We start from the raw sequence: 12203 nt of genomic DNA, 5'->3' as shown, positions 1-12203 counted from the left end.
TCTTCGCGCGCACTAAAGCGTTCTAGCAGAGTCTCCGCAAGCTCTAACGTTGGAACACGCTACCCGCTCTCATTCGTCGATACTCCCCAGGTGTCATTACGAGCCTTTTTGGCTGCGCTTCAAGCGCCTTAGGGGCTGCGCGATTGACCACCGTTGCGGAGTACTTGGAGAAGCCATCGGTGATGGCTGCGTTTCGCATATCTTCTTCAATGTGCAGCATTTTTTTCTTCCTTGCTCACATTCCCAAAGGGCATCCACCGATCTTGCAGCCATTATTCCATGATCTCAAATAAGGATTCGGCACCAGTGAGATAAATGACTGGCTTCTAATCCTGGTCACCCAATGCGGTAGCTGTGGTCAAGTGGTACGCGCTACAATTATGGGGCGTGTTTAGAAACCAATAAGTCAATAGAAAAACATGAACTACAAAAATTGATCAAAGAAGACCGAGGCTATAGTAGATAAGGACGTCAAGCAATAAATAATTTGTCAGATGGCTCACTTTTCAGTGAGGGTTTAAACCCTCTCGGCATTGATTTTATTTGTAGCTTTATTTTCTTGGTCATATGGCTACAGTATACTTCAATGAAAAAAGAAAACGATGGGTTCGCAATATCGCTTCGCGACTTAATCGGCATTAGACACGTAGCTAGCAGGGGCGCGATGGGGATAAGGGACGAGGATTTCCCCTTCACCCAACTCTCTGGACAGTGCTCCCTCTGGACAAGCGCCCCTTACCCCCATTCCTTAAAAAAAAAAAAACCCGGGCAAACACATCTGTCGCTCCGTAAGGTACCCTAAGACCGCCTGAATGTAAGGTGATGTTCTTTATTCGGTTTGCTCTTTTTCTGCTATTGAATGCTTTTTCTGCTATTGCAGCATTCCGAAATAATTGTTGCGCAGTCGCACCCCGTAATTACTTCCGCTCCCCGATATAACCGTGCTGCGCACGTCATGAGTAATTTTAGACCTCACTTCTTTGCGTTATGATAATTCGCGAATTTCCTTCTTCACCAACGCCGACCCAATCAGCATAGTAATCCAAGCACAAAATGCCAGCCTTTACAGACTTCTTTTCTTGCTGTCCCAGGTTAAGGAAAAGGAAGCGCCCTGAAACGCGATCAACTTTCACTGCGCAGAAAAAATAACACTGGGATGTTCGGCTCTTTAAATTTCTCATTCGTGTTTCCAGAAAAGGCACAAACCATAAAGGAACTTGGTGCATTGCCGTTTTTGTCATTACAAACGACCCCGCCGAGAATTGAGCCTGCCACTTTTTGGGTTAAGATTCGTAAAGCTTACGTTCGCCACAGTAGTGCCGCAAGAAGGTCGACGGGGGTAACAAGAGGGCTCAAAGTGAACCCGACTCGCAATTAAGCTCACAAGGGATAGGGAGCTCGTTAGGATGACTGTTGGATTTCTTTCTTGAGTATATCCCGACTTGTCACGTATTTGGAATTTTTCCGGAGGAGGCAAAACTGACTTATTAAGAAGCATGACGCAGCACAGTTGTCAATTAAAGGCAAACACAGCCAGGAGCCCTTTCTTCCCATGCCGGACAGCAAGAAAGGGGCGCCGAGGGGCAACTCCAGTCGGCACGCAGGCAGTGGTAGCGCAAGGCCGCCCCCCCCCCCCCCTCTTCGTTTCAATCATCCGGCAGAGGTGGCGCGCTAATTGTGACGTCGGTCCTCGCGGCAAGAATAACACGCCGCGACCGGGCCCCGGAGTGGCACCGCGGGCCCCGCAGCTGCTGCGCCGAGCGCCGGCGCGTGTGTCGCGGAGGCGGGCGAGGAGGGGTCCCGCGAGCGCGAGGGCGGAAGCGCGCGCCGGCGGCGGCCGCGCGCCAGTCGGGACGCCAGCGCGGTCGGTAGCAGCCGCTCGGGACTCCGCACGGGCTTCGCTATGGTGCCGCAATGACCTCGCAGCCCGGCATGACACACGACCCGTCGGCCCCGCCGCCCCTGCTGCTGGACAGCCCGTACGTATCGCAGGACTATGGCAACCTGTCGCTGCTTCCGTCGCTGCTCCCGCCGCATGGCGGCAACGTCAACTCCTCGGGCAAGCTGTACCAGGTGCCCGTCGGCTTCATCGTGCTGCTCTCCATCTTCTACGGCCTCATCTCGCTGGTGGCCGTCGCGGGAAACTTTATGGTCATGTGGATCGTGGCCACGTCGCGGCGCATGCAGACCGTGACAAACTTTTTCATCGCCAACCTGGCCGTGGCCGATATCATCATCGGGCTCTTCTCCATCCCGTTCCAGTTCCAGGCCGCGCTGCTCCAGCGATGGGTGCTGCCCGAGTTCATGTGCGCCTTCTGCCCCTTCGTCCAGGTGCTCTCGGTCAACGTGTCCATCTTCACGCTGACGGCGATCGCACTGGACCGCTACCGCGCAGTCATGTCTCCGCTCAAGGCGCGCACCACCAAGCTGCGCGCAAAGTTCATCATCTGTGGCATCTGGACGCTGGCCGTGGCCGCGGCGCTGCCCTGCGCCCTCGCGCTGCGCGTCGAGACGCAGGTCGAGTCGCACGCGCTCAACCTGACCAAGCCCTTCTGCCACGAGGTGGGCATCTCCCGCTCGGCGTGGCGCATCTACAACCACGCGCTGGTGTGCCTGCAGTACTTCTTCCCGCTGCTCACCATCTGCTTCGTGTACGCGCGCATGGGCCTCAAGCTGAAAGAGAGCAAATCTCCCGGCAACGCCCAGGGGGCCCGCGACGCCGGCATTCTCAAGAACAAGAAGAAGGTGCGTACACTCCCTTTTTCCGCGGTTCCTTGGGCAGCGTATACAACAGCCGCCATGCGCCTGCATTCGCGCGCAAATCTAACCACCTGTGCGCGCCTGCCTTTAAAGGCGCCAATGTGAAAGCACTACATCCGCGCTGCCGGAAGAGACGCGGACGCTAAACGGGCATCACTGAATAGAAGCAGCCCAGCGCAAGCAAGGTTCCGAGCACGTTAAGCCAAAATATGATTGGTAGTTCCAGTTTTCTTGTTCATACTTCGATCTACGTGATATACCTCGCTTAGACCAAGTCAACGCCATGCCGACGGCCGCGCTTTTTCCGAGAAGTTTCGCGAACTGCTACGGAAAGTTTTGAGCAGAAGCAAGACTTATTTTTTGATGGCGCTAGGAGTGCTCTTTAAAAGTGCGCTACAGCCTGCGGTGCGTGTGTGTACTTTTTGACGTTTCAAGGCAGAAACTATCGCGGAAACCGAGTGCCCGTAAGAAAGAGCAGCGTAGTAAAGTTGAAGAGCCAGCCGCACAAATTCCAAAGCCGCCGGCTCGATGTTTTTGTCCCACGATTAGTATGCGGAGCGTGATCTTAGCGCTGGATGACTCGATCGGAGGGGAAAATTAAGGTTGACAGAGATCCGAGGTTGTGACGTTGTAGCCTCGGCCGCGGGGATAGAGGCAGAATGTTATTCCTGGAGCAGCACATAGCGTCACGGCTGGGGGTCAGATGAATTAACTTCGAAAGCGCTTGCTGTCCCGACGTCTTTTCTCACAATTATGCAACAGTCGAGAGTAACTGCGGTCTCTGTGCAGTGGCTTCACTTGGATACCTTTCCTCGATGGAGCCCCACAGTTATACTAATATACATGCTCACATCAGTCACTGAAAGCATTCGAGATGCGATAGTCTTCTCTAATGCTCTCAATGATACTGAAAGAGTTCTTCAAGGTTGTTACCTTTAACTATTTTCCTCTAATTATGTGAACAAAATGCTTCTGATGTAAGTTTTTTTAGGCGGTGCAATTTGTGCTAAATTGCTTATTTTAGACGGATGCACGCAAGTAGGCCTAAAAATCAGTGCTCAATGATGGCGTCTTCATTCGCGTGCCGATGGTTGTTCGTGAACGGGACGTTTCCGCGAGACCAGATGTAGTTGCCTATAGGGAGAACGTTTGTGCAAGTAGTAATTCTGCCACACGTGCTGCATGCAGTCCATCAGAAAAAGGACCACAAAGAAAACGATAAGACAAGTACAAGCTTTTGTCCGTGTCTTCTCACTCCGTCCGTTGTCCTTAGTCTGTTGCGCCGCAATCAGGTCAAATATACTCGTCGTGTTATTTCGACATGTCTGGAGCCCTCTTCTTACAGTTAGAAAGGAAACATATCATGCTGTAGAGAATTATATAGTTTACAATCTCGTCCGTTTAACTTTGCATCGCTCCCTCTTGTGGTCGCATGAACTAACTGAAACTTTGTGCATAAGTGCGTCATTTCGTTTTCGCGGATGTGCTCTTCCATCCGCCATACTTTGCTCGTTTTCTTTGACCCTCGGAACCACAGCAACGCACATCGGCACGATGACGCTAGAGGGCCACGTGCAAGCAGTGCAAATCATTATAGATATGTTTAATAAATGGTGTTGATAACAAACTGTTACGGCGCAAGGTTCATCTGTGAACAAAGAGCGCCATGACACGAGGTTTCTTTTTTTACTTTTTTAAATTAGAAATTCCATCAGAAGCCCTCAGTGTGAAGGCATTACTTGAGGTGTAAAATGCAAACTCAAAGGTGGGGGTCGAAGACCCTTTTCCAAGAATATCCCACAGATAAGCCGAGCCCCAGGCCAAGATAAAGCTGATATCCATTGCACCACCGGTTGGCTCCCGACGTCACTGGGTATTGAACCCCACACCTCCTGCCTGCCAGGCGGATGCTCAAGCCACTAGTCCACCTGTGCGGTATTTGTTAATGAATAACTGCCATAAATTATTTGACTGGCTTTTAGCAGCGTACACTGCAACTATTTATTACAACAAAAAAAACGTAATGCAGACCCGAGACAAAAATTTGGCACTGTTAATTCCTTCGGTACCTGCTACGCATTTCTTTTGTATTGCCACACGTGCCGACGCCCATGCTTACTTTTGAAAAACAAGCTATCTCCCGCATTGCTCAGCCTCAAGGCACAAAGTTCCCGCAATAAAACGGCCACCGCCTGCCCCGAGCCAGTTTGATTCTTTTGCTTACAGCGAGTGCCGTGTCGTCCCACAGCGCAAGAGACGCGGAGAATAAGGCTTACAACGTACTGAGCAAAGTTCCCCGCAGCTTTAATACGAACGTTATCGTCCACGTTTTCCTCCAAGGTTTTTCCTAACCGGATGAAACTTCAAGGATTATTTCAAGGAATTTGTTACCGTTTGTATGCTTTTAAAATGCTGTATTTTCGGAAAATTACACAGACCTAGCGAGCTGCACATTCTTCCCTTTCAGAGGCTTTATGTTTTTTTTTTCCTCCGATGTACAGAACAACGGATACCGAAACTAGTTCCCAGAGGCAACGTTCGCCTATAAGCTTCGCTGCTGGTTCTTCTTCGTTATTATTTTACACTCGCTTTATATTTTCACTTTTTTATTTAATTTTAGAACCATGGTCGCTAGATATCCGGTGTCTTCCACTGGCCCAAGAGTATGTCTTAATCGCATTTATCAAAACGTTACGTGGCAATTTAGCCATCGTTTTTAAGGAAATGGCCGCATTGTTCTTACCAAGCAGCTGGCAACTTTCGCCAAGAACTCGGCGCCATTCGCTCTGCTAGAGTGAAATAAAGCATAAACGCGTATGTCTACCAATGGGCCAAAAAAAAAAACGGGCATCTTATCGAAAAAGAGAAAAAAAGGCACAAAGAAATTAAACGAAACAGACATCACTGGCATCCACCTGTACGAGATCCTCAAAGTCCACTGCAGCGCCTGTCGCACCCGCCGACTGCCTGGGACCACGGAGCAAGGATCCGCGCTCGTTTCGGAGATACAGCATGCAATGGGCGTTGGACATTCTCTCCATTTGTCGCTGCGAAACACACGCTTTATCTCTAACAGCACAAAACGCTCGCCGCTTTATATAAAAACCAGCCCGCGACTTCAAGAATTCCACGCAGATATGTACTTCGCTGCTAAACAAGCAAAACAACTGCAGCTCTAAGGGCCCCTTACCTCCCTGCCGACCCGAAACCTGTTGGCACGTGGACGCACGAACTGGCGCAGGGTAGTGTCATCGCACTTGGAAGCGCGCTATAAACACTGAGGCGAACGAAATGAAGAACCACTGGCCTGTATAACCGGCAACTGTTACTGGCAAGAAAGAGTTGTCAGAGCCCGAATGGAATATTTTGGGAATAAATTCTGAGTTGTTTTAAAACAGCCTCGTGGCAGAGCTCGTGCTTTTCCCCGAGTCGTAGGCCACGCGCACGGAACGCTATACAATACATGTGCGAATAAGACTCACTACTTCCGTTTAAAAAGTTGGTGCAAAGCTGCACTGTATTTTCGCTGCATTGGAACTAATCGCAGGTGGTTGAAGAAAACCTATTGTTAGGCTGTAATTCGTAGCTTATTTTCTGCAGGCAAAATGAGCAAAAAGACCGTGCACCTGTCCGGTCTGCCTTGTCTTCAGGGTTCGTTTTTATGTTTGTACAAGTTGCCTCCAGAAAAACAACTACCGTTGCTAAGTTTTCATAGCTTTTCTGCCTCATCTAGGTATACATCAAGGACAAAGTACAAATCTGGTCGTGAGTAAGGCTGTTTCGCGATTGGCCGCTGCGTGTTAGCTGATTAATCGCGACTGTCAGTGAGACAATATCAACCGGACATATTGCGGATTCAACTTCAAGAATCATATTCTGGAGCACTACCCGTGTTCACAGTGTGGGCAAGCCCAAAGATAAGCAAGGATTTGCTTTTAACTTGTGCGTCGAAAGCGCTGTCATATAGGAGAACCCGCTCCAACCAAGTGGCACTCTCTCACTTTCATGTTCAATGGTCCTCAAAATTTATTCTATTTTTGTTTGCGAGGCGAGCTCATTTCTGATATACCATTTTCTCGATTTTCGGCCGAGGAATTTGGGGAACACTAGTATTTTTCTGTGGCATATGGGCTTCCTACTAGACAGGGCGCCTAATTTTCGGGACAAAAGTTTAATAAAGTAACTGGTCGAAAAATATGGCGAAAATTCCGGAAGAACCTCGAGGGAAATTGAGAGACAAGGGAAACAGCGAGTACATAAAAAGCGGTGAGGCAAAAAAAAAACTACACAATAACTTGCATAAATGACTGAGCAGCTTCCTGAGTCCCTTGATACGCTCCCTGCACGGAGCATCAGCAAAACCCTATTTGGCGCCACTTAGAATGCAGTTCATCCAAATGGCGGGCCCGGGCAGAGTTCCCGACGGACGTCTGGAGCCGGAGCCAGCTCAGCTATAGTCGCACCACCTGTTTTGCATGGGTGTGAGCCATGCGTGCTCCTTCGATGCGCTGCACGTTGCGTCGTGGTTCGCGAAACTGGTTAGGCGGTAATTTATTTCATCACCAGACGGCGAAGCGTGCCACTTGGCATGTTCGTTTACACAGTGGTAAACGGAACTCTCTGGGTGCATCGTGTTTCGCTAAAGAGAACGGCTCATCGGTGACGCCAGAAAAGTAGCAACTAAGTTTTGTGCAGCACTACTACACATGGCCAGACGTACGTTCGACCACCGCATCCACAAGCAAGAAGCACTGAGAAATTACGTTAGATCGTCGACTGCTAGGTGCTGGGCCAGTCCCATAGCGCAGCGCAGTTATGTGGCTGATTTCACTGCGTCTGCCTTTCGGCGGTGGAAACGACGCGGTCTGTATAGAAACGCAAGTGATCTGGTAACAAGTAACGTAAGTATATGTTACGAGGCTGGACCAGTTAGTAAACCGTCGCTCAGGCACAGCAATATACGACGCGTATAGAGAAGAGTGCGACAGGACAGGCGTTGACAAATACGCCGCCCGTGTTTTCAGCGCCAGTTATCACGGCTTCTGATGGCGTTTTTTTTTTTCTGACGTTCTAGCTCCTTTTTTGTGCGTGGTTGAAAGAGAACAGGAGAATCTTCGTTTTAGGAACGCGGCTCGTTCTTTTTGCGGCGTTCTCTACACCCAGTGTAAACACTACACGTTTTCTCTCCTGCTAGTCGGGCTGCGCTCCGCTTTATCCTTGTTCTGCTGTTTCGTGGTTGCAGTTCACCGCTTTCCGTCAACACTTAGAAAGATTAGATATAGCCCGAGGCCGTTTTCTCCCAAAGTCTCTACTACAACTTTCAGATCTTCACGCTAGCTGTGTGACCGACTATTTCGCGCAATATTATTTTTTTTCTTTCGAGAAAAGGGCACACACGTGTGCAACTCATGCTGTTCCAGACACGAACCGGCAACCGAAAAACGGCTTCGCAGCCATTCCCGTTGCGAGTAATATAGTACTAAGCATGAAATAGCTGGTAACGCATGAACAGCTGTTCATCGCCTTCGAGGTCAATTGCGTGCTGCTCGCCATTGCGGCGATTTTTTTTTTCTTTTCCTCGCAACAAAGTGGGCGTGTTTCCTTCGTTGTTGGACACGCATCGCGCGTGACGCCAGCAGCTTTGCCGCTTCCGGACACATGATGAAGGGGTGACCACTTTGCCTGTGCAGTATCAAGGCATCTTGAAATTGAGCGGTCGCAGGTTGGGACGTTTCTGAGCGAGGCTCGGAGAGCGCTTGATCTGAACTCATTTGAAGCCGCTTTTGTACGTTCCGCAGTCATAAAATGCAATCATCTCTTTCGTAGGCAACATATCCATTGTTTATTAGTGATATGGCATCAAAATGCGGTGCAGGAAGTGAGAACCTATTCCTTTCGAGTCGTCAGAATGTCCGTAGTCTTCCAGACACGGAGCTTGTTTTTCACGTCCCGCCGCTCAACTAAAGCCGTGCCCGTGCCGTGCTTACGGCTTCTTTTGTTCTCTTTTTTTTTCTTATTTGAGGGACAGCAGAACGGCAACGACAGGCATATCGTCGATCGTTAGCACCAGGCACTGGGCGCGTTCTTTGCTCATTGCAGTTCCCAGATAGCATGCAGTTAAATCAATGGGGGTAGAGAAAAGTCTATATAAATCAGTTTAGAAAAGGCCTGGGCATCAAGGGTGGCAAGGAGAAAGACTTAAAACGGCATAGACAAAATATACCCCCCCCCCCCCCCCCCCCCGCGCCGCGTCCGGTTAGGAATGAAACTACAGTGAAAAGCCGTAACAATGGGACTAACGCCTGCCACGGGAACGAGTCGCTGCAGCCAAGAGAGGTCTGCGCAAGTCATGCCGTGGTGCAAAAGGAATGCAATACATTTAAAAGTGCTCTCAGCTTGCAATTCCTGTTGCCGAAAAAGACGAAGCGCCTCCAGAGATGCCTTCATAAGCGGGAAACTTCGCGAGATGGAGGGAGAATAAAAAGCAAGAAGATTCTGTGTTGCTTAAGCATATGCATTCTCCCTTCCGAGGACGTTGGCAACGCATAACCGTTCGACGCTCCTGGGAAAATTGCGTGCCTGAGCAGCAAGTGAAAACGCAAGCACCTAAAAAGGAACCGGGGTCGTTTGCTGCTGAAATTGGCAACGTCCTGGCGATCCACGGGCGGATGACGATCGTGCATCTGCTGATAGGGGGCGCATATTTCCCTATTCCCTCCCGTGTACTCTTCTCGGACTCGCGAGGCAGAAATGAGTAATGTGAAGCGCCCCACTTTTGAAAACCGCCAGCCTTGAAGACAAGAACTCGAACTTTTGCGAGGAAACAATAAAAGAGGAGGAGAGGGGGCGTTATGCAGCGAGCGGGAGGCGCGGGATGCGCGAACATCTGCAGTTCGTCAGTGACGCTTTGGCGTGCACATTATCTCTACGCTTCGCTTCCTTTTCTCGATAGTACTGCGCACGAGACAGCTGCACAGAGACAACAAAAAATATCCGGTCGGGTGCATTTCGCGGCCTTACTTGTAGTTGTTGTTGTGCAATTATGTGAGGGTAACAACAACAACTACTGGTCCCAAGGTGGCAGGGTCCTATTGTAGTTCAAGAATGCTATCATCGCAATGCGAAGTGAAAACCGAGTGTCGAGCGAAGGCACAATTGTTCGCTAGTTTTTCCAAGTTTTGCACTTGGACGTGAAATTACTCAGCAAGGAGGACTAGTAGGCGTGTTGGCACTAGTAAGCACTAACGAAAATGGCTGCCTTCTTCTTCTACCAGTATTCGCCTTCCGTGTTACATAAGTTCCTAAAGATCACCATATATTCCACGCGGTAATTTCCCCGGCCTTTAAGATTTCACAAGGCGTTTGATAAAATTTAGCGAACGGTTTCACACGCATATGCTCTCTGTTGCTGTTTTAGGGGTTCCTGTTCATTCGAACTGATCTTTGGTCCCGTGATCATCACGTGCATTAGAAAGGCTCCACTTGATTCAAAATTCGCATAATTCGAACAAATTTTCGTTCCGCTTACGCCAGTATAAATTCTCCTCGCCACGTGTGCAACAAGTAAGCGGCCTGCGAATCACTTTTGAACTGCGGTGCTTATAGCCACGAATTCAGTAAGGCTCTCTTTTCATCAGCGCGTCCCTAACTCATTAAAGAAAAAAAAAGGAGTTCCACTGAAAATTGGACCAGAGAACCTTTGTCTGTTCGCTGCCAGCTTGAGGAAATTCTGCCCGGACAGCACGGCGAGCATCGCATGCAGATGAAGAAGAGCAGCCGCCCGACCTCCGCACAGCGGCGCACATCTCTACCAGCACAAAGGGCGCGTTGAAGGAAACGGGAGAGAAGGGGCCACCGCACGACTAACTTTCGCGAAAAGATTCTGGGCGCGCTACAGAACCTCCGGTGGAAGAAGGCATGCACGCCGCGCCGCTGAGGCGTGTGGCTGAACGGCAGATGCGCTGCATGCAGGCAGTCACTCTGGCGACGATGCGCCGGCGCAGGCCCCGTTATTGTTGAAGCCTTCTTACAACCACTATCGCCTTTTCTTTCTAAGAAGCTCCGTCGGGAGCAACGTTTTATAAGGGCCTTACACATCCTCGCCGTTCTGACATTGTACCAGAGCAGGGTACATAATTAGCTTATCTTGACATTTTGCCGTTATAAGGCGGTCTAATTTTGGGGTTTATGCCTTTTTAGCCTAAGCCGCTCCCGAGCCTCGTAAGAATGTGCCGTGATGAGTATGTGTAGTTGTGTCTGTTTGTTTAACGTAGACTGAAAAAAAAAAATACACCCTATATTTACGCCTTCATATCCCGCCTCCAGCTGTTCTGGTGAACAAAGGCTTCAATTTGGGACTGATCCCTGATATTTTTTTCTTGAAATACATTTTCACTTCAAGAGGCAGAATCAAGACTTCCGCGTCCCCGTGGCCAGCTCTTTTGGGATCATTATGAAATGAGGGTTATACAAAACAACAAAATGATTCTAAAACACTTCAATCGTTTAGAGGGGCGTCTGGGTAGCGGCCTCTGCTATAAAGATGCATGCGGCGAGCTAAAAATACCTCTCTCTATTGTACACACGCAAGCTAACTGGCTACGGTGGGTACGGGAAGACGCGTGTTAGTGCAAGGCTTATTTGTGGTGAGAAAAATGGGTTGTGACGGGAGAAGGTTTCAAAATATGTGCATTTTTTTTAACACAACTCTTATAGCTCCCGGCCGCGGCGGTAGAATTTCGATGGAGGCAAAATTCTAGAGGCCCGTGTACTGTGCGATGTCGGTGCACGTTAAAGAACCCCAGGTGGTCGAAATTCCCGGAGCCCTTCACTGCAGCGTCTCTCATAGCCTGAGTCGCTTTGGGGCGTTAAACCCCCATAAACCAAACCAAACTCTTATAGCTTGGAAGTTACATTTGCTGCTCAAAAATTAGAAACAAATGTTGCCTTAATTTTTGCGTTATCATCACTTTTTTTTTTGCTTGCCTTCTTCTCATCGTCCTTTCTAAATAAGCTCCATCTGACTTAGAATTTGTAGCATTTATTAGCAGCTTCCAGTCTCGCGGCATGAAACGGCTTCAGATGCTACTGTACCGCCTTTGTTTACTTGTTTACTTTAGCACATGGCAGCAACCCCTGCCGTGCGAAGGCGAGGACGAAGATAGCGACGTGAGAGATGGTGATCGTTAAGTGACAGGGTGACATCGCGACGCATCCACTTCCAGCGCTTCGCATCCGCGTTATCTCGTAAAAGTCGCACAGCCCGCTGGGCAAGAAAGGACCCGCTTAGAAAGTGGCGGGCCCCAGTAATGGCTGCTTTAGAGACTCCAGGGGCGTGCGCTTAAGTACCGTATAATAAAGTGAGTTTCAATGGGCGCGTATTGTGATCGATTCGGCTAGTCAGACTAACTTCGGTCCTCCGGCTGTTGCCACTTTCGGAGCCG

The 12203-nt window shown here is 49.6% G+C and overlaps 1 protein-coding gene across 1 annotated transcript in view; it reads left to right on the top strand.

Moving 5' to 3' along the window:
• The first annotated feature begins 1846 nt into the window (after positions 1–1846).
• Positions 1847–12203, top strand: part of LOC144114618 (RYamide receptor-like) — a 167382-nt gene continuing 157025 nt past the window's right edge. Inside the window, exon 1 of the mRNA XM_077648474.1 lies at positions 1847–2745. Within this exon, the coding sequence (XP_077504600.1) occupies positions 1915–2745 (831 nt within the window). The 5' untranslated portion in view covers positions 1847–1914. The remainder of the gene's footprint in view (positions 2746–12203) is intronic.

Source organism: Amblyomma americanum, chromosome 1, assembly GCF_052857255.1.
Source record: "Amblyomma americanum isolate KBUSLIRL-KWMA chromosome 1, ASM5285725v1, whole genome shotgun sequence".
Lineage (NCBI taxonomy): Eukaryota > Metazoa > Arthropoda > Arachnida > Ixodida > Ixodidae > Amblyomma > Amblyomma americanum.
The sequence above is the reverse complement of the archived record's forward strand: the minus strand, read 5'-3'. Positions and strand labels throughout refer to the sequence as shown.